Source organism: Cydia strobilella, chromosome Z (assembly GCF_947568885.1).
Source record: "Cydia strobilella chromosome Z, ilCydStro3.1, whole genome shotgun sequence".
NCBI classification, from domain to species: domain Eukaryota; kingdom Metazoa; phylum Arthropoda; class Insecta; order Lepidoptera; family Tortricidae; genus Cydia; species Cydia strobilella.
In genome coordinates, this window is record NC_086068.1 from 45400454 (window position 1) to 45422984 (window position 22531).

The 22531-nt window shown below is 41.9% G+C and overlaps 1 protein-coding gene across 1 annotated transcript in view; it reads right to left on the reverse strand.

Moving 5' to 3' along the window:
• Positions 1 to 22531, reverse strand: part of LOC134754855 (beta-catenin-like protein 1) — a 42877-nt gene continuing 20346 nt past the window's right edge. The window contains exons 9-13 of the mRNA XM_063691299.1: positions 16917 to 17092; positions 16667 to 16833; positions 16188 to 16283; positions 8956 to 9052; positions 1 to 155 (exon numbers count right to left, since the gene is read on the reverse strand). Of these exons, the coding sequence (XP_063547369.1) occupies positions 55 to 155; positions 8956 to 9052; positions 16188 to 16283; positions 16667 to 16833; positions 16917 to 17092 (637 nt within the window). The 3' untranslated portion in view covers positions 1 to 54. The remainder of the gene's footprint in view (positions 156 to 8955; positions 9053 to 16187; positions 16284 to 16666; positions 16834 to 16916; positions 17093 to 22531) is intronic.

The window sequence follows — 22531 nt, forward strand, 5'->3', positions numbered from 1 at the left end:
TTTGGGTGAATCCATATTTATTCAAAAATGTTAGCTAAGGCATGTGGCGTTACATTAGAACTTATCAACTAACTGCAGAACATGTTGCTGTTCCTGCCGCAAATACTCCGCTTCGTCCACACCTGCGCCCGCGTCGCCCAGGTTGCCCGCGTACTCTGTGTAAATAAGTTGTTGTCAACAATTTCATTTTTGAAACAGGGTTTTACATTACGTTCGCGTTCTGGTCACAGCTCGACGGAGTGATAATGATAACATCGCATTGTTACTGAAATTATAGCCTGACAGGATTATATTTGGCCTTCGCCATGTTGCGGAGTGGTACAGTCGCCATCAGATATAGGGGCCGTGCGCGTTGGAGGGTCTGTGATCTTGTGGCCGGGATCGGAAACATAAACTATATATTGACTATGACATTGATACTTCATGCCAAAGCAAGTGTTGCCCTCTACAGTTCACGTACGTTTTCTTGTGCATTGTAGGTTCTATGTACCATCTTGTGGGCTACATTGGAAGCTTAAACTTGACATTAAATTTACACCTCGCGCCAACAAACAGAAGCCACGGTGACGCTACACATCCCTGCCTAACACCCTTTTCGATGCTAAACCAGTCAGTGTACTATCCGTTTACACTCACACAAGCACTGGAATCCTCATAGAGCAATTTCAGTGCCTGAATGAGACGGCCGCTCAATTCATACCACCAAACCGACACAGTACCGACCAAAGTTTATTCCTCACCACTCTTGTCATAAGCCTTTTCCAAATCCACGAAAGCGCAATAGACCTTTTGACCTTTGGCCAAATCAGGGTTCGAAATTATCTAGATAATTATAGTCTTTGATAATTATCGCGATAAATATCGGATAATTATCCCAGGTATGGATGGTGCTATATTTATTTTCTTTGAATTCTTTGATAGTAAAAAATAATGATAGGGGCGTTTTTTGCTATTAGTGATGGGCGAACGGAAAGTTTCCTTTATGGGAAACTTTCGGTAACGTAATTTACTGAGAATATTTCCGCAATATTCTCCTGACGTGAAAAATAGGGAAATTTACATTTTTTTGATGATTATATTGCACTTTTCTTAGTGAGTAGAGCTGTCAAAAGAGTTAATTAGTAATATTACAAATGAAAAATATAATACATACCTAAAAGGGTTTCTAACTTAGGGATAGGAATATTTTGAAAATTTAAATTTAATAGAAAAATTAACGTATCATTCAATAGGGTTTCAAAAATGATTTCAAGGTATTTAAGATCATTTTTTGCTTAAATAAATACTTTGGGACATAATCGAACCGAAAGTCTTAAGAAATTATGAACTTGAATCAACAGTTTCCTAGAGTTTTTCATTATTTTTCTAGCTAAACTCTATTTGTTTTGCTTTCTTATACTTGTATAAAATTTAAGAATCTTAAAAAAATCTAAGGAAACGTGTGTACAAGAAGAGCTTATGCTTCTAAGGAAACTTACGGCAGTTATGCCCTTTTGACGGTACCACTATTGTACAAAAAAAAAGTTTGAAGGTAACTAGGGACCTCAACAATGAACTTTCGAAGAAACCAGTCTCATCGAGGGGACTAATTGATGCGTTCACATGCAGTTATAATTTGATTTAACAAAACGAGCACTTAAATATATGCCAATCACTAAAATGCATTTTTTAAGCATTTTTTTGCGAGAAACAATATACAGAAATGTAATTTATACACCATATTTCCAAAATAAAACATAAATTACCATGGAAATTTCCCTGCAATTTATGAGAATTTTACGGCAATTTATGGAAATTTACGAAAAATTCATGAAATTCAAGTGAAATGATCCTGGTTTCAACGTAAGGATAAGGAACCTTGTATTTCTAAAATATTTCATCATTAGAAAAAATCTAGTTTCTATACAAAAACACACGCTTTTAGATAAATTGCCAGTTTTGGAAATGTTTCCGTAACATTACCGAGAATATTCTCTCAATCGGAAATATTCTCGGCAATTTCCCATCACTATATTGCTATACTGTACAAATATAAACTGACCTAATATTGATTAGTTTTTTATAAACCATTGAAATATAAGATAATCATCATGTAACTATTTAAGAGGCCGTAGTCGATTTTGGAGCAAAAATGTAAAATTGATAGTTTAGTCGTTGAAATTATACACGTTTTGTTACGTAATATCTAAATAACAAGTATTAGTTTCTATTAGCACGTCTTCTCATCTTGCCTTTTAATAATGAGGTCGCGAGCGTGCGTCACCGGTAATATATGAAAATAAGCGGCAGTTTTTAAAAATTCATCAAAAAATTATGGTGGTAAATTATACAAATTGATGTATAAGAATAGTTTCAGCAAATGTTGTAGATTGTTTAAGTATCAAAATTACGTTGAAATTAAGTCGATTTTCAGAGAAATTGTCACTTGTTTTGAAGTAATTTCTGGAGAAAATTGATTTCGTCTAACTTTCATTTATACTACTTCAAAGTCATAATAATAAAAATGTAGTCTGATAAACGTCAAATACAGGATATGTGTAATACAAAATTACCATGTTTAGCCGTCCAAACTTTACGAAATTTACAAATAAGAGCGACAAAATCAGTGCTTTACGCGCGTTTACCTAAACGTCCATCATAAAAGCAAACATTACTAATTTAGTGAGTCTGTTTTCAAAAAATTGATAGTAAGATAAGAAGACGTGCTAATAGAAACCAGTACTTGTTATTTCAATTAGGTAACAAAAGGTGTACAATTTCACCGACTAAATCTATCAATATTACATTTTTGCGACTAAAATCGACACCGGCCTCTTAATTATATTTCGTAAATTTTAGGTTATTATCAAATCGATAATTATCAGGCATAAAAATCACGCCAATTATCAAGATAACTATCATTGATAATAATCCTGTCGAACCCTGGTTATTTAAGACTTCAAGTTCCCTATAATTTTTTTGGGTGGCTAGATTTTGTTGCCAGTTTTTTAATAATTTGATGCTGATATTTGAGGCTAATATAAATTTATTGGCGCTAAAATATTAATACACAGCCAAATTATATTATTATACATGCCCAATGAAAGTTCCTGTATGATATTTTAGGTGGCCGAAATCACAGAGAAAATGTCTTTATGTCAAGGACAAGAAAGATCGAAATTATTTTTACATGGAGTAATGTAATTTAGTCTGGAATATTAGCATTTTTACATATTTAGTCACAAAACAAAATATTCTTAGAACTAAGTAGTCGGTTGTTATAACTACTCGATTACAGTAATCAGATTAACGAATACTTTATGTAACCTGATTATTGTAGTTACGTAGGTTACATGCGAGTCTCTTAAATTCAAACTCGGGTAAATCCATCTGTCAGATTACTTAGAAAGGTATTAGGGTATTTGCTGAGAGGGTCGAATTGATTTACCCTAGTTTAAAGTTAAGCCACACATGTAGTTATGATTATGACTACTTGTAGTGAACTAACTACTCTTAGTCGTAATCAGTAAATAGATTACAAAATGGTAGTTAACAGCGCCCAACACTGGCCCGAAAAAAAAGCCTTATTTAAGTTTCGAATGGCGAAATCCCAGGTCCTTCTCCGAACACAGCTCGCTGAGCAGTTGAGCACTAAATGGAAGGCCGTGCGTGCTCGGGAACGCGGATATCATTGTTTTTGAATTGTTTTTTAGTTATTGTAACAAAAAAAGTAAGAGTTTTGAATGATTCACGGTTAGTTTCACTAGACTTATATAGACCGTGATTACCTCAAATATCGAATATGGAATATCGGGAGCTCACAAACAATACAAAAGGTAATCACGTTCTATATCCCGGTCAATATGTCTAAAAAAAAAGTAATCGATGAATTCGATCAAAAATAACATTACGCTTATACATATAGAAGCAGTTTCATGTTAATAGCTTTTATGTAAAAATAGTTACATATTTTATAATAATACTTGTTAGACCTTGTAGTATATTGATAAATATGTATGTTGTGGGTAGGTTATTAAAATAATAAATCAGTCTATACCTAGCTGTCTTTGTCTTTACCACATGGTGACAGCGGTGCTCGGAAATATCGAATAAATAACAGTATTAAGTGTCGTGTGATAAGCTTTTATAATTAAAACAAGTGCACGGTTAGTAAATACGTGTTTTCAACAATGGAGCACGCGCGTCCTCCTGCGGAATTAACTTTAGAAGGCGGCCCGGCGAATCGTGCTGATTCATGGCGCAAATGGTTAAAGCAGTTTAAAGTGTTTTTAAAGGCATCTGGTGTACACAAGGAACCTTCGGATGTACAAGCAAGTTTATTAATAAATCTAATAGGGACCGAGGGATACGACGTGTACACTACGTTCAAATTTGACAAGGAGGAGGATCGCGAAAACATAACTAAGTTGATTGCAAAGTTCGATCAGCATTTTGGTACAAAAACAAATGTTATTATGCAGCGATTTAAGTTTTTCACACGTACTCAGGAGCCGGGCGAAGGTATCGATGAATATGTAACCGCTTTGAGGATCATTAGTCAACAGTGTGAGTTCGATACACTCGAAGATGGCTTGCTACGCGATCGCATCGTGTGCGGGATTAAGGATAGCGTAGTACGGGATAGACTCTTGCGCACAGACGGGTTGACATTAGAAAAAGCTATACGAATATGTCAGGCGGGTGAAATAACGAGTGAAGAGAACCGGGAAATCGAAGGCGTGAAGAAGGAGTCAGTGAACAGTATGTCGGTAGATGCGTTGAGGAATCGCTCGGGCTATGGGCGTGGGTCGGCGCGTCGTGGCTGGCGCGGAGGCCGCGGAGGCGGCGCGCGCGCGCACGGCGGCGGCGGCGTCGGCGGCGCCGGCGCGGCATCCGGCGGCGCGGGAGCGGCCGGGAGCGCTCGGGAGCGATTATGTGCATCGTGTGCTGAAAGTTATTGTGACGGCGGGGCTCGCTGCGCGGCTAAAAGTGTAAAGTGTTTTTTGTGCGGAAACAGAGGTCATTTTAAAAAAGTGTGTCCGGCGCGTAAATCAAACAAAGTGTATCAACTACAAGAGGACGATGACGAGTTATATTATTTGGACACTATCGAAACTGTCGATCACATTGATCACATCGAGGACTCTGAGTGGTATGAATCTTTACCGTTACTTTGTTCAGATAGACTAGTAAGACATAAATTTAAATTGGATACAGGGGCAGATCTCAATGTAATATCAAAATCTAATTTTGTGAAATTAGGCTTTTGTCTTTCGGATATAAGCGCCGACAATGTGAAAGCGCAATCGTTTTGCCGCAATTATATTTCCCTTATTGGCTCGTGTATTATTAAATGCATATACAAAAAACAGGAATTTATGTTGAAATTTGTTATAGGAGATGGTGACTATCAAAGTGTTCTTGGAAAATACGCTCTGAGAGAACTAGGCCTAGTAAAACGTGTCTATTCACTAAACGTTGACGACTTTGTTGATTTGTTCAGTGGCCTAGGTAAACTTCCGGGTCAGTATAAGATACCTATTGAAACTGACGCGTGTCCACGCATTTGTCCTGTACGCAAAATACCGTTAGGTGTCAGGGATCAGCTGTTGACCGAGTTGACTCGCATGGAGAATTTAGGTGTCATACGTAAGGTTACGCACCCCACTTCGTGGGTAAATGCTATAGTTATGGTTGCTAAAAAAGATGGGAGTTTTCGAGTGTGCCTCGATCCACGACCTTTGAACCGCGTTATACGTCGTCAGCACTACCCGTTGCCCACAGTAACAGAGATAGCGACAAGGTTAAAGGGGGCGCGTTACTTCAGTAAGTTAGATGCCAGGTCCGGGTTCTGGATGATCCAGTTAGACGATGACAGTGCCGATCTGTGCACATTTGGCACGCCATATGGTAGGTACCAATTTTTACGTTTACCGTATGGAATTAATTCGGCCTCTGAGGTGTTTCACAGCAAAATAAGGCAGCTGCTGGAGGACCTCGAAGGTGTCGATTCGTTCGTCGACGACATTATCGTCTGGGGAGCCACGGAGGAAGAGCATGACAGTCGGTTAAGAAGTTTGCTCGAAAGAGCGAGACAAGTAGGTATAAAATTTAACAAAGAAAAATGTGAATTTTGTGTGAGTGAGGTAACATATTTAGGTCATACTTTTAATGCGGAAGGGGTTAAAATTGACGACAAAAAATTGAAGGCTATAAAAGAAATGCCGAGCCCTAGTGACAGGCACTCTCTAGAAAGGTTTCTAGGTATGATCAATTATGTTGCCAAATTCATTCCATATTATTCGGAACAAGTAGCTCCACTTAGAAACCTCCTTAAAAAGGACAATGAGTGGTGCTGGGGTGAATGCGAGGAGCGCGTGGTGCGAGCGCTGAAGCAGGCGCTGTGTGAGGCGCCGGTGCTGGCGCTGTTCGCGCCGGATCGTCCCTGCGTGCTTTCCGTAGATGCGAGTAGCCAGGCCCTGGGCGCTGTTATTCTTCAACAGGAGCGTCCGGTTGAGTTTGCTTCTGCTACGCTCACCGACACGCAGCAACGCTACGCCCAGATCGAGAAAGAGATGCTGGCGATTGTGTTTGCCCTCGAGAGGTTTCATCAGTATGTATACGGGAAATCAGACGTGGTAGTTGAAACGGACCACAAACCCTTGGAAGCGCTGTTTAAGAAATCCCTGGACGCTGTACCGGCTCGATTGCAGCGTATGATGTTGCGTGTTCAGAGGTATGATATTTCTGTAGTATACAAACCCGGAAAGTACATGTTCATCGCGGATACCTTGTCACGTGCGGCCCTTCCAGACTTCATGAGCGATAAGGTCTCACATGAAGTTGACGATCAAACCTGTTTTCTGTTGCGGTCGGTGCGCTTGAGTGATAACAAGATGGATACCATAAGAGAATTCACTCGCAATGACAAGGTATGTCAAGTTTTAATAAATTACATCGAAAACGGGTGGCCAAACTCAAAACACGAGTCTGATGAATCTGTGCGAGCATTATGGGACGGCAGAGAATGTTTTGAATACGCAGAGGGTGTGTTATTCAAGAACAATCTTGTGTACATTCCGATCGGTCTCCGATCAGAGATGGTATCGCGGGTGCACGAGGGCCACCTCGGCATAGACCGGTGCAAGCGGCGAGCCAGGGAGGTGATGTGGTGGCCGGGCATGTCGCGTGACGTCGAGCGCGCCGTGCGCCGCTGCCGCACCTGCGCGCAGCACGCGCCCGTGCCGCAGCGGGAGCCGATGGTGCCGCACCTCATACCGGGCTTACCATGGGCCAAAGTTGGTTCGGACATTTTTGAGTACAAGAGTAAAAACTACTTGCTCTTAGTCGACTACTTTTCAAACTTTGTCGAGGTATGTCCCTTAAGATCTATAAATTCAACATCTGTAGTGCTAGCACTAAAGGATCAATTTGCCCGACACGGAATTCCAGTGGAGCTCATTTCAGACAACGGCCCAGCCTATTCGTCAAGGGAATTTCGGAAATTTGCAGAAGTCTGGGACTTCAGGCACTCCACGTCGTCTCCTAACTACGCTCAATCAAACGGTCGCAGCGAACGAGCGGTAAGGACAATTAAAACGATCCTAAAAAAATCATTAGACTCGGGTTCAGACTTTTATTTAGGTTTATTGAATTTTAGAGCCACGTCGCGGGATGGAATCGCTAGTCCTGCACAACTGCTAATGGGCAGGAGATTAAATACGCGATTACCAATTCATGAGCATAAATTAGTACCGGATAGGGACAACACGGTCGATTATGATAATATAGTGCGTAATCAGGCGCGGAGTAAACAATGGCACGACGAGCGGGCGCGGGCGCTTCCGGAGTTGCAGCCAGGTGATGACGTCATCGCACTGGACGGCCGCGGCGGTCGGAGGCGCGCGGCGCGGGTCACGGGCCGGGCGTCACAGCCGCGATCTTACTTCGTAACGGATGCCTCAGGCAAGCGTTACCGAAGAAATAGGCGGCATCTGATTAAGCTAGAAACCGAGGATGCGTCTCCCACATCATCTCATCACGAGATATTGGACGGCGATGATGCAGGGTGTTCTAGCGATGACAGTGTTTACGACGACATAGGAGAGTCACTCGATACGGCTCCCGCCACCGCGGTGCAGGACACATGTGCACAGACCGGTCAGCCTGTTGTCTCAGGGCCTAATGAAGATAGTAATCAGCGCTTACCGCGGGCTTCTGCAATTGAGGCTAAGAAAAAATTAAAACAATAATAACCGATATTAAATATAGATAGGTATATATATTACGTATTTTCAACTATGTCAATCATGTATATAGTAATTGCAGTTACTCATGTTAGAAGAAATAAACCGTACTACACATGTTATTATAAAAAAAAAAAAAAAAAAAAACCCTATGTATATGAGAACAAAACATATATTGTATTAAGGAATATCTGTTTTGTTTTCAACACAAGTATGTAATTAAGTTTAGGCATACTTATGATCAAAACCAATATTTTTTAAGGAAAGGAAGGATAAACATTATAAAGTATAGTAAATAAGTAGTACCTAGGTGAGATTTATAACTGTACGGCCATTATGTAAGATTAAGATTGTAGATACTGCATCTCACGAAGGTATGCTGGTTAGCGAAATTAGACTTTGAAAACATAATAATAAAAGTGAAAATCCAGCTCTTCGAGAAATGTATTAGCTATAATTATATATTATTGTGTAACGACTAACACAATAATTACTGTACTCTAAGTAGGCTAAGCTTGTTATATTTAGGTAGCTTAATGAATTCATTAAGAGGGAGATGTAGTATATTGATAAATATGTATGTTGTGGGTAGGTTATTAAAATAATAAATCAGTCTATACCTAGCTGTCTTTGTCTTTACCACAGACCTAAAGACTATCGTTAATTATGGATACAACTTTACTTAGCGGACTGCAGACGGTCGTAGAAAAGTCTGATGATATTGTGTTACCTCTCATGACGTGTCGGATAATCTTTAAGGAGCCGCCGCGCAGCGACAACACCCGCTGCACGCGCTGTTTGATCGTCGGTGGGCCGGCAGTGCATACCTGAATAGTACATTACTACAGAGGCTGGGAGGCTGGGAAGTAAGGGGTTGCCGGGATAGTTATGAGGCCGACAACCCCTTTCCACGCCGATGTATGTTTAGTGCTTTTCTCAAACATGCAATGAAATAAATAAAGAAATCTCCACGAAATTAAAGTTTTATTTCTAAAGTAAATAAAAGTAAACGAGGCACAAAATATACCTACCACCTATACGTATCTTTATCACACGTGTCGTATATTTTACACATGTAGTTTATCAATTTATTACACAAATCTTCAAGATATATTTATGTATCTTTGATTTTTGCGCCTTGCATCCGTCTGACTAGTTTTAGCCACATAACTAAGATAACATAGTTTTTTTATGTTGATATTATGTTTCGTATACATCGTTGCCTAAAACATGAAATATAATTAACAGGTAAGTATTCATTTAATATTAACAACGCACAATAAATCCAATAAAAATAGAATTACAGAATGAAAAATGTTCAACTTTACCTCCAAAACGATTAAAAAAATACCTATGCGTATTTTGAGTAGACTTTTTTTACCGCTAATATTTAAATGAAATATTTTAAATCTGTATTTGTAATTATAGTTAGTCAAAGGACTGTCTTATTTCAAACATAGACAGAGAATCATACTATCTTTATCTTACACTAGTACTAGCACCCAGAAGAAAAGGATGAGTATAGTTTTTTTTGTTCTTATTTACTGCCAATTTGGTTTGACCAACTATAAATTTTCAATTCAATATAATTGGAATTTGTTAATAATGTTTTTTTTTTGGAAATTCTATACAAATCATCATCATCTTCCTAGCGTTATCCCGGCATTTTGCCACGGCTCATGGGAGCCTGGGGTCCGCTTGACAACCAATCCTAAGAATTGACGTAGGCACTAGTTTTGCATTGGAAATTCTATACAAATAAAACTACAATATATATCAAATATCGTTTATTATTATTTTTCCCCTCACTAGCTCGGAAAGCCGTCTTTTATCCTTTAAAACAAGCGGGGAAAAACGCGTTTTATCCACTAGTGGGGAAAGTAATTTGACCTTGGATGGAGCGTGTTTCAGTAGCTTGACAGATAACAAAACGTAAAACGCTCATAATAATGGTTTCGTTCGATATTAATTATCATTAAATAAATGGTTTGAGAATCTAATAAAAAATACCAAATTTAGCTTTATTTAATAATTTTAAGTCATAAACCTTAAAATTCCATAAGAAACGTTAGATTTTTATGATGTTAAATATAATTCTGAACGCACAAGTTGAGTCGATGCAATTTCAAAACGCATCGTTGACATTTCATACGTCAGAACAGAAATGTCAACATTGCAACAATTTTTTTACTTAAAAACACTTCTCACCGTCTCACGTAAAAATCAGAATTTCCAGTGTTTGCTGTTATAATAGCGTTAAATAAAAGTGATTCCAGTGATGAAGATGATCTAACGTCTGTGGATGTTGCACTTTCCTCGCTATAGTGAGGGGAAAAGTTTTGTGTTACACACGGGTGCAAATGTATTTTACTTCTCGTGTGTTGAAGAACTCGCTCCGCTTAGGATTCTATTTTAGAACCACTCGCTTCGCTCGTGGTTCAACTATAGAATCCTTTCGCTTGCTCGTGTTTCAATTCCACACTCGCGGGTAAAATACAACTTTGCACCCTTGTATAACAAATAACTATTTTAATAGGCGTATTGGCAGAATGTCATTCCGAACCAAAACGCAAATATTGGTTATAATTATAAATTTTTTTGCTGTACTCCTTTTTTGGCGAAATTTATTTCGCCGAATTTCACTTGGCAACCAACTTTTCGCCAAAGTTTCATTTGACAAACCAATCGTTGGCATAACCTTACTTCGCAACCATTTCATTTCCCAACCCCATAGTTGGGAAATGAAAATGACGTACTAGGTTGGGTTAGGTTAGGTTGGATTATGTAAAGTTGGGGAATGTAAAGAGAGTGAATGATAGAGTAATTATCGTGAAATTGTTGATAGAAAACTTGATTTTAAATGTAATTAGTGTATATGCACCGCAGACTGGATGTGATGATAGTTTGAAAGAGAAATTCTGGGAGGATTTGGATGTGGAAATTATGGGAATACCAGAATGTGAGGAGATATACATTGGAGGAGATTTTAACGGACATGTGGGAAGAATGAATGACGGATATGAAAGAGTGCATGGGGGCCGTGGTTACGGAGTCAGAAATCAAGAGGGTGAAGCTCTACTGGAAGCAGCCTTAGCCTTTGACTTAGCCATAGTGAACACCTACTATCAAAAGAAAGAACAACACCTTATGGTAGAAGAGCCGGCAGTAAAGTTTCGAACCGACGTGATACCGCGATGAGATGCACAATGGTTTCCCATAAAAGTGATGCTAAGTCCGAATTTGATAGTCTGCCACGGCGGAACTAGCCGAAAGTACAAAAAAGGTAGCCACTTCCGGTGCGAAAAAGGGGGGGTCATTTAACCCATCTGATACCGCAATAATAGCTATGGCGTCAGTTAGAAATTTACTGGTAGATACAGAAAAGCGAAATCTGCCAGTATGATTCCTGCCGGAAGTGCTTGGCATACGCTCTCAAAGGTACGCCCCTAAATTAACCCATCTGATACCAGCATGCAACCAATTCCAGTCGGTAGACATGAACCTTCTCTTCAGGAATATATAAGTCTGCCAGGGCGTTTTCTGCCGAAACACCTTAACATACGAGATTTTGTGGCGCAACATCCGTGGTACCCGTATTTTGGAATTGTACATATTACGGACATTTAAAATACTGCAGGCTTATTAATTTATTACTCTATGCTTATATTTGTATATTATTACGTTATTAATAACAAATATTTATAATAAATTAAGTTAAAATAAATTAAATAATGTGATTAATATGATTGATAGTCATTGAATTAGCTATATGAATCGTTTGTCTTTGTCTGTCATTTTGACTTATGTATTTGTAAGAAAAGGATAAAACATAATTTAACTAATTCAGGCTCGTAAAGTTTTACGAATAAGGGGATATTAGTATTCATAGCTAAATCAGGCTTGTAATGCGACATAAAATGATTTTTGGTGGTTTCTTTTAAGCTTGAGGCGTTTTTTCACTTATTTGGTGTATCTACCTAGTCGGCTCATAAGTTCTGTCATATACATAGTATCAAATAAAATCAAAAGTTTAAGTTTATTCCGTATAATTTGTACAGCGTTTGAAAGCTTATAAACTAGAGAATCTAAATGTATAACATTTATTCAAAATGACCGCCATAATTATCTACACAGGCTTGAAGTCTTCGTGGCCAGTCGTCAATGGATTCACGCACCACTTTCATGTCGATATTGGCCACTGCCGTAGCAAGAGATTTTTTCAGCGAGTCTATATTTGCATGAGGTTTTGAGCACACCTTTTCCTCTAAATACTGCCATATTTTATAGTCTAAAGGATTAAGATCTGGGCTAGAGGAGGGCCAATCTTCATGCCGTATAAAGTCGATTTTATTGGAGGCGAGCCAGGCTTGTGTAGACTTTGCCTTATGGGCTGGAGCAGAGTCCTGCTGGAAAACCCAATGCTGGTTTAGAAACATCGTATGGGATAGTGGTTTCACAATATTAGTCAACACCGTGTCTTGGTACACTTTGGCACTAGTTTTTACTCCTTTCTCACAAAAATGCATACTAGTGACGCCCGCATAAGAAACTCCCAGCCAAACCATCACAGATGAAGGGTGATGACCTCTTTGAATACGGGGAATGCTATTAGACGCTTCTTTACTATTGCGAGCGTACACTCTATCATTTTGTTTATTACAGTTTTCTTCTATGTCAAAAATTTTCTCGTCCGAAAACAGTATACAACGGTGCTTATTTTTAGCGTACTTCTTCAATAAAGCTTTAGATCTTTTAAGCCTTAAAGCTTTAAGCCGACCATTGAGAAGATGGCCAGTTTTTCGTTTATAAGCACGAAGTCTCAGGTCTTGATTAAGCACTCTTTTCACCGTGTTTTTGCTCAAACCCATCTGGAGGGCCATAACTTTTTGTTTCCTAGCGGGATTTCTGGCAATGCGTGCCCTAATTGCTTGTACAACCGCTGGAGTCCTAGCTGTACGCGGACGACCGCTTCTTTTCTTGTCATTTAAACTAGAGACCTCACTGTATCTTTCTATGGTACGATACACAAATCTTAGAGAATTTTAAATTTTCAAGTAGCTTAAAAATTTTAGTCGGCGAGTGACCACAACGATATAGTGCAATTATTGCGGTACGGCTATCTTTAAGCGTCCACTCCATGTTGAAGAAAACAGAAAATTGCAAATTATACTACTCAAATATTTAATAAAGATTCGAAATTCAAATGCAGAACGGTTTTTGTTTTAGGAGTTCCAAATTTAAATTTTAAAGGCCAGTGACAGAACTTATGAGCCGACTAGGTAATCACTATCTTATGTAGGGGAGAGAGGGGCAAGACAAGGTGTAAGAAGTGTGGCGAAGGATGTTTTTGGGGAAACAACAGGGAAAGGCAAGATTGATAGGGATACATGGTGGTGGAATGAAGATGTGCGAATGATTCTGAAAGAAAAGAAGAATGCTTTTAAAGAATGGAAAAGTGTGGAAGAAAGAAAGAAAGAAAGAAATCAAGAGGTCAGCTTATCTAACAAGTAAGAAGAAGGCTAAAAAAGCAGTTGCAATAGCAAGGGCCAAGATACAAGATAAATTGTACGATTTTCTTGAGAGCCCACAAGGCCAAAAAGACCTTTACAGAATAGCAAGAGAGAGAGAGAGAGGAATGCAAGAGATATAAATCATATGAAATGTATGAGAGACGAAGCAGGAAAGATTTTGACGGATAACAAAAGCATACAAGAATGCTGGAAGAACTACTTCAGTAATCTAATGAACGAAGAGAATATTGGAGTGGAGTGCTAGAAAATGCTAGAAATAACATTGGTATGGTGAAAGAGATCACTATAGAAGAAGTAAAAATGACAGTACAATGGGAAAGCGGTTGGGCTAGATGGTATACCTGTGGATGTATGGAAGTTTCTGAAAGCGGATGGATGGAAGTGGCTGACTTTATTCTTTAATAAGTTGTTGCAAGAAGAGGCAATCCCTGAGGAATGGTGCAACAGTTCACTGGTGCCCGTTTTTAAGAATAAGGGTGATGTACAGGATTGCAACAACTATCGAGGAATAAAGCTCATGTCACATAGTATGAAGATATGGGAAAAAGTGGTAGCGAGACGAATGAGAGAAGAAAGTGAGGTAACACAGAACCAATTTGGGTTTATGCCGGGACGGGGAGCTACGGACGCCATATTTGCACTTCGCCAACTGTGCGAAAAATACAGACTTGCGCAAAAGAACTTGCACATGGTGTTCATGGACCTGGAAAAGGCATACGATAGAGTCCCCCGTAAGGTTCTGTGGTGGTCTATGAGAGAGAAAGGAATGTCAGAGAAGTATGTGCGGCTTGTTCAGGCAATGTATGATAGAGTACTGGACTCACGTCAGGTCTGAACCTAGAGTAACCGACAAGTTCAATGTTGCGGTAGGTTTACACCAGGGATCGGCTTTAAGTCCGTATTTGTTCCTCCTGGTTATGGATGCTCTGACATCGAACATACAGGAGGAGGCACCCTGGTGTATGCTGTTTGCCGATGACATTGTTCTTGTCGGAGATAATGCACTTGAGGTCCAGAGCAGGCTGGTAAAATGGCAAGAAAAGCTGGAAAGTGTGGGACTGAAAATAAGCAGAACCAAAACGGAGCACATGTTCTGCGATTTCGGTGGTCTAACCAGTTTTCCCATATTGCCTTAGATTGTGTATCCCTACCAGTCTGCTCCGACTTCCGGTACCTTGGGTCATTGATCCAGAGCGACGGACGCATCGACCGTAACGTGAAAAATAGAATAAATGCGGGATGGATGAAATGGCGACAGGTCTCTGGAACAACTTGCGATCCACGAATGCCTCTTAAACTTAAGGGGAAAATTTACAGGACGATCGTGAGACCTGTTGTAATGTATGGATCAGAATGCTGGGCGACGAAAGTGACGGATGAAAGAAGAGTGCACGCAGCGGAAATGAGAATGTTGAGATGGATGTGTGGAGTGACGAGAAAGGATCGGATTAAGAATGAGTATATTAGGGGAAGTTTGAAAGTAGCACCAGTAACGGAGAAAATAAGAAGTAGTAGGTTAGCGTGGTATGGGCATGTGATGAGGAGGGATGAATGCCATATAGGCAAAATAATGTTAGGGATGAATGTTGATGGACGGAGAGCGTATGGTAGACCCAAAAAGCGATGGATGGATTGTGTGAAAGAGGATATGAGAAAGAAAGGAGTGAGTGCTGAGGTGACGAAAGATAGAGGAGAATGGAAGAGAAAAACATGTTGTACCGACCCCACATAACGTGGGATAAGGGTAGGAAGAAGAAGATGTAAAGTTGGGAAATGAAATTCGCCCAAATGAGATTTCTGCGAAAAGCTAGTTGGTAAGTGAAATTCGGCATTACAATTTTCGGCGAAAAGGCAGAGAACCGTTTTTTTTATGGCTGAATGCCATGATGCTGTGTCCCAGATATACGTGAAATGGAAATTTAAAAAAGCCACTTCCCGGCCTAGGCCTGCAACTTTGTATGAAATTTCATTACTGACCTCTCGTCTAGCCGCGCCTGAGACGTGATACTTCCCAGCCTAATATAAAGAACGTAATATCAATATTACATAGGATGTTTGAGAAATAGTACATTACTACAGAGGCTGGGAAGTAAGGGGTTGCCGGCCGAATGCATACAGACGGCCGAACGTAGCGAGACCAGATAGTTATGAGACCGACAACTCCTTTTCACGCCGATGTAACATGCAATGAAATAATGATACAAATATGATAATGATGATTGTGTCATGTCCTAATGTGATAGGTTATTTGTTATTCAGTGCGTGGGGTATTGAAGGGGAACGAAAATTTCATTATTTTTGCGCTCCGACGCACGGTTTAGGAGCCCTATAAAGATATTCCTTTATAGTTCTCTCGAGCTGCTTACTACTTTGAAGCCTGTTATAACGCACGTAATGACATTTCATGGCATGTTTGAGAAATAAATTTTACCTCCAGTATTATTCTGTCGACGAGTTGCAATGTAAACAGCCCGCCAGTGAGTCTCTTGAAGTACTGCGCGTCGTCAGCCAAATCTTCGCCCGCTTGCTGTTAACATTTAACCTGACATAAGTATAAAGTCGTCAATCACACTGTCCTCTCGCCTAAGGTAAACCTAAACGCAGCACATCTGAACTAGGGCAGGTAACATGGAAAATTTCACATATTTAATGGATGTCACTGTAAAGCGGTACATAATCAGAATTAGATAAAGCGAAATCGGCAACAGTTAAACAATATGAGACTGCAAATGTCAATTAACTTTTTCTAATTTATACTTGTTAACTTCGTATGGAAGTTAATTTAAAAATATGGATAAGCTTTGTACCTCCTATCCTAACGTTCACAAAGAGTGAGTAGCATTGCCAATATAAGATATAGACTAGAATTAGTAAATAATTATTGATATTGGATTACATATTATTTATTACCTCCATTTCCTTCTCAGTGCGATCCACCTTGTCCATATATTTGAAGTGCAATTCAAGAAGCCTGTCCACCTTTTCGTAGTCGTTTTCAGTAAATTTAGCAAGGAGCCTCTGCCTTTGACTGCCTTGGCAATTTCGTAGCATGGATGATATTATGGAAACAACGTGTTCTGTAGCAAGTAATATATAAGTAAATCAGTGAAATTATTAATGATAATAAATCCAAATAAAGTTTAGTAATTTTTTCAGGTACCTTCATGTTGGTCGACAGTCAGTAGTCGCTTCTTTTTAGGAGTCTTCATGAACAGAGGAAACACGGTGCGTAATCCTAAAATGTCTACGAATTTGTTACAATTATCGCGGCCGTCCGGGCCCGTCAACGCGTGGCTGAGTACCTTAAGCGATCCATTTCGTGACATTTTCTTTTCCCTAGAAATGAATCAAAATAAGAACTTGTTACCTCTAAGTACTGTGCATACCATAAATGATAGTTTAGCGTTATTATAACCATAAAAATTAATTTAGACGAATAGTTGGAATTCAAATATCTAAACTAAACAATTGACTAAATAAATGTGAAAATGCTAATAATATATCCGTATGAAAAACGTTTTTCGGAAAGTTTACTTTAATACATCATTATGATTAATATCCTTTAATAAATCATTATGATTATATGGGGTGTTGTGGGCCGTCTATCTGTAGCACCAACAACCGGCCTATTGAAGGCGTTGGTGCTTAATTGTTTGCGTTTCACACTCTCACTAGTGGCTCCAAGAAGCTGTTATGCATGCAGCGGCCACACCCCGGTAAACCGCGTCGGTTCGCGGGCTAAACTAGTGAGGGGAGCCTGCCTTTGGTAGGTTAAGCAGTGGAACTCTCCCACTTATAATGCATAAAGTTTGTCCCGGCGGGGAAGGCAACTCAACGCAGATATGCATTCGAGTTTGGCGGACTCGGCGGGATAACAAGGCAATGTGGATGGCCTAGGGCGGTGATAGAGGGCATATAGGTATCATCGGCCAGACACATCATCTGATCTCATCTCCGGTCGTATCGGTTCTCCGTTCCACTGGGTTAAGATGGGTGAAGACGAGTAAGTGCACTTGCGTTTGCGCGCACGTTTGAGCACTGGAATATCTCCTGCGCACCTGACTGCTTCCGAATTTGGACTCCGAGTAGTGCTAAAAGTCCTGTGGCGATGGGCAGACTAGGCTTTGTCTGAGGCCTACACACAGGCGGCTCCAGGGGTGTTGTAATACTTCGTGGTCGTTTTCATTCTGCACTGGGGGGACAGAAAGGATCCGGCAGCACCTGGAGCGACAAAGCAGCCCTATTTAGGGAGGCACTGCTTTCCCCGCTCAGCCAGGGAGGGGGCTAGAAAAGGTGCCCTAAACAAATGCTCGCCCCAACTTACTAGGGTGGTAGTAACCGTGGCTGCCTCCGAATCTTTCAATTCGCGGTCGATGTAACAAGAAAACGAAGAAAATAACAACATCTAATATGATTTTCGGCGCGTGGAACGTGCGTACGCTCCTGGATCGTGAGACCAGCGCCTGCCCCGAAAGGAAGACCGCAATTGTTGCTCGAGAACTTCGTCGCTACAATGTAGATGTGGCTGCTCTGAGTGAAACACATCTGGCCGATGAAGGACAGCTGGTGGAGCACGGAGGTGGGTACACCTTTTTCTGGAAGGGACTACCCTCCTCTGAATCTCGACGGTCGGGAGTGGGGTTCGCGATCAAGAACCAGCTTGTTAAGCAATTACAGGAGTGTCCAATTCACTTCTCGGACCGCGTTACCACGTTGCGCCTGCACCTAAATGACCACAATTTCCTTAACGTGATCAGTGTCTATGCACCTACGCTAGATAAATCTGATGACGTCAAGGAACAATTTTATGAGGAACTTGCACGCTGCATCGATTGTGTACCTCCCAGGGAGCAGATAGTTCTACTGGGTGATTTCAATGCTAGAGTTGGTCGCGATTTTGAAGCTTGGCCTGACGTTATGGGTAGACACGGCGTAGGTAACATGAATAGCAACGGACAGCTGTTGCTTAGCCTTTGTGCACAATATCATCTGGCGATAACGAACACCATGTTCCGACTTCCAGCTAAGCACAAGAACACGTGGATGCACCCTAGGTCCAAGCACTGGCACCTGATAGATTACGCAATCGTGCGGCAAAGGGACATTTCCCAGGTCCAAGTCACCCGTGTAATGCGGGGCGCTCACTGCTGGACAGACCACAGGCTTGTGGTTACGAAGCGGCGCCTTCGCCTCCGTCATCCTCGTAGGGGTGAAAGATCAAGGCCGATATGTTTTAACGTGGACCGGCTCAATGACTGCGAGACTAAGGAGTCATACGTTGAAGCCTTGACATCAAAAATCACGTCAGTAGACATGAATACGGGTGATGTTGATGCTATCTGGGGGACTGTGTCATCTCATATATTAGACTCTGCTAAGTCCGTTCTGGGCAAAAGAGTTCGTAAGCATGAGGACTGGTTTGATGAAAATGACACAGTCCTTTCAGAAGCTATCGGCAAACACCGTCGTCTTCTTCAGCGGCACGGTAGTGCCAACCAAGGTGGAAGCGTTGCGGAGTTACGGCAGAGTGACATAAGTCTGCGTAAACTTTCCAGGGAAATGAAGGACAAGTGGTGGCAGGAAAAGGCTCGCCACATGCAGTTGCTCGTGGACACTAACCAGTTGGGGGAGTTCTTCAAAGAGATCAGGAACCTTACAAATACCACACCACCTGCAAAAGTGCCTCTTAAGCCTTGTGAAGGCGAAGGCCTTCTTAAGAGTAAGGATGAGGTATTGGCACGGTGGGCAGAACATTTCAGCACTCTGTTAAATGTCGATCAGGCAGCAGATCTAGTACACATTAGGTCAATACCTCAACTCCCTATGGCCGTTGAACTGGATGAGCCATTGTCAAGTGACGAAGTTGCTCTTGCCATCAAACAAAAGCAAAACAAGCGTGCGGCTGGCATCGACTTTATACCAGGAGAATTGATTAAATACGATGGCGAGGAGTTGCAATCAGCTATGTGGAAACTATTTGTTCTTGTATGGGAAAAGGAACAAGTCCCTCATGACTTTAAGGTGTCACGCATAAGGGCGTTATATAAGAGCAAGGGTGACCGTTCTGATTGCAATTCCTATCATGGTATTTCGCTGTTATCGGTCCCCGGGAAAGTCTTTGCCAAAGTTTTGCTGAACCGCCTGATGAAATTATCTGAAAAGCTGCTCCCGGAAACCCAGTTTGGCTTCCGGCCTGACCGAGGCACCTGTGAAGCTATATTCTCAGTGCGTCAACTGGAAGAGAAAAGCAGAGAGCAAGGTCGTCCGCTGTTCCTCTGCTTTGTTGACCTCGAGAAAGCATTTGACAGCGTGCCTCGTGAAGCCCTCTGGATAGTCCTGGGCAAGCGTGGATGTACGGAGAAGTTCGTAAGGCTAGTTAGACTCCTGCATGACGACATGGAGTGCTGTGTTGCTACCGACGACGAACAATCGGACTTCTTCCCCGTCACGTGCGGGGTGAAGCAAGGTTGCGTCCTAGCACCCACTCTATTCGCATTATATTTTTCAGTCGTAGTCCGAGAAGTCTTACTGACATGCTCTGGAGGTGTTCGCATCCGCTATCGCATTGACGGCAACATTTTTAACCTTGCCAGGTTTAAAGCACGCACAAAAATCGCATACGCAGTGATCACAGAAATCATGTATGCAGACGACTTGTGCTTTGTGACTGAGTCCCCGGAAGGCATGCAGCAGCTCATGTCCAGTTTCGACGAGTCTTGCCGCAGATTTGGGCTCAAGATCAGTGTCAAGAAGACTGAAGTGATGTCGCTGGACGTTCTCAGTCAACAGACACTGGTCGTTAGACTCGCCGAGGACCAGCTGAAGCAGGTAGACAAGTTCCGCTACCTGGGGAGCACGTTAACATCTAAGTGCGACCCTGATGCTGAAATTAACAGCAGGATAGGGGCTGCGGCTGCAGCTTTTGGCAAGTTAGATCTCAAGGTCCTCAGCTCACATGATTTAAAACTGGCTACCAAGGTAGCCGTATATATGGCAGTCGTGCTGCCTAACCTTCTTTATTCCGCTGAAACGTGGACTGTTTATCGCCGCCACATTCGCATGTTGGATCGATTCCACCTCAGATGCCTACGCAAGATACTGAAGATCCGATGGTCTGATCGTGTTCGGAACACCGAAGTGCTGCGTAGAGCAAATGTGGGTGGTATCGAAGTATATCTCATGCGACGCCAGCTTCGGTGGTGCGGTCACGTTTCGCGGATGAACAACCAGCGTGTGGCTAAGCAGATCTTCTATTCACAGCTTGAGGAGGGCAAGCGGAAACAGGGCGGCCAATTCCTCAGGTACAAAGATGTGCTTAAACGGCACATGAAAAAGTGCCGCATAGAGCCCTCGCGGTGGGAGCAGCAGGCAGCCACACATACAGAATGGCGGGCTGCGATAAATACTAAGATCACGGAATTTGAATGCCAGCGGCGCTTCGAGCTGGATGCCAAGCGTAACGAAATAAAAGCCAGACCACCTGCGGCAATACAATATAATTATATGAATGGTGTGCTCGCATGCCCGCAATGTTCGCGAACTTTTACAAACAAAATCGGTTACGTCAGCCACTTGCGAGCACGCCAGCGACAGCAACGGAGTTGAAAGCAGTCGCCGTGGCCGTATTCGGCCGTGGAGTTATTATTATTATTATTTGTATCTCCTTCGATATCACGGACCTATAAATCCCGGTCTTTTGATAGGCTTGCGTGGGGATATAGATCCAACACGTAGAGGCCCCTTGGAGAGCTTTAATGTCATGTAGAACGCCTGCTGGAACCCGTTCACAGGCGCAACAATAGACACCCATGAACCGGTCGCAGCAGGCATTGGGACTATTGCAGAAAAAGTGGACAGTATACCGGTCTATGGATTGAAGTTTGGGTGGACAATGAGACTGGGCTATTGTAAAGAACTCCGGACACCTGCCATAACAATGTTAAAACACGTTATCGAGGCAGGTGGTGACTTGCCGCTGACTAGATGGGCCCCTGAAACTGCCGTCGTGAAGACGACCAGGAGCAACACCGGTGTGAGCGGCTCAGGGGTGTCGAGAGGTGTGCGCCGCTTTCTACCCAGTGGCTGTTAGCAGCCACTGTGCCAACTCGCGTCTTATGCATCTTTCACTTCCACCCCTGGAGCATATAGCTCTTACGACTCCCCTCTGGACGGCCAATGAAGGCAAGCCAGAGCTGAGAGTCCTGCGGGTCCCCTTGGAGTCCACTCCGACCGACGAAGACACGCCGGAGACGGAGACCCTGACAGACTCTCTGGAGCACTCGGGTCCGTGGGGTCGTCACTCCCCAACAGCTCGCCACAAACTGCCCTGCGGGCTTATTATTATTATTATTTGTATCTCCTTCTGGATTTCACGGGCCTATAAATCCCGGTTTTTTGATAGGCTTGCGTGGGGATATAGATTCAACACGTAGAGGCCCCTTAGAGAGCTTTAATGTCATGTAGAATGCCTGCTGGAACCCGTTCACAGGTGCAACAATAGACACCCATGAACCGGTTGCAGCAGGCATTGGGACTATTGTAGAAAAAGTGAACAGTATACCGGTTTATGGATTGAAGTTTGGCTGGTCAAAAGATTGGGCTATTGCTGAGAGGTCCGCACACCTGCCATAACAATGTCTGTACACGTTATCGAGGCAGGCGGTGACTCGCCGCTGACTAGATGGGCCCCTGAAACTGCCGTCGTAAAGACGATCAGGAGCAACACCGGTGTGAGCGGCTCAGGGGTGTCGAGAGGTGTGCGCCGCTTTCTACCCA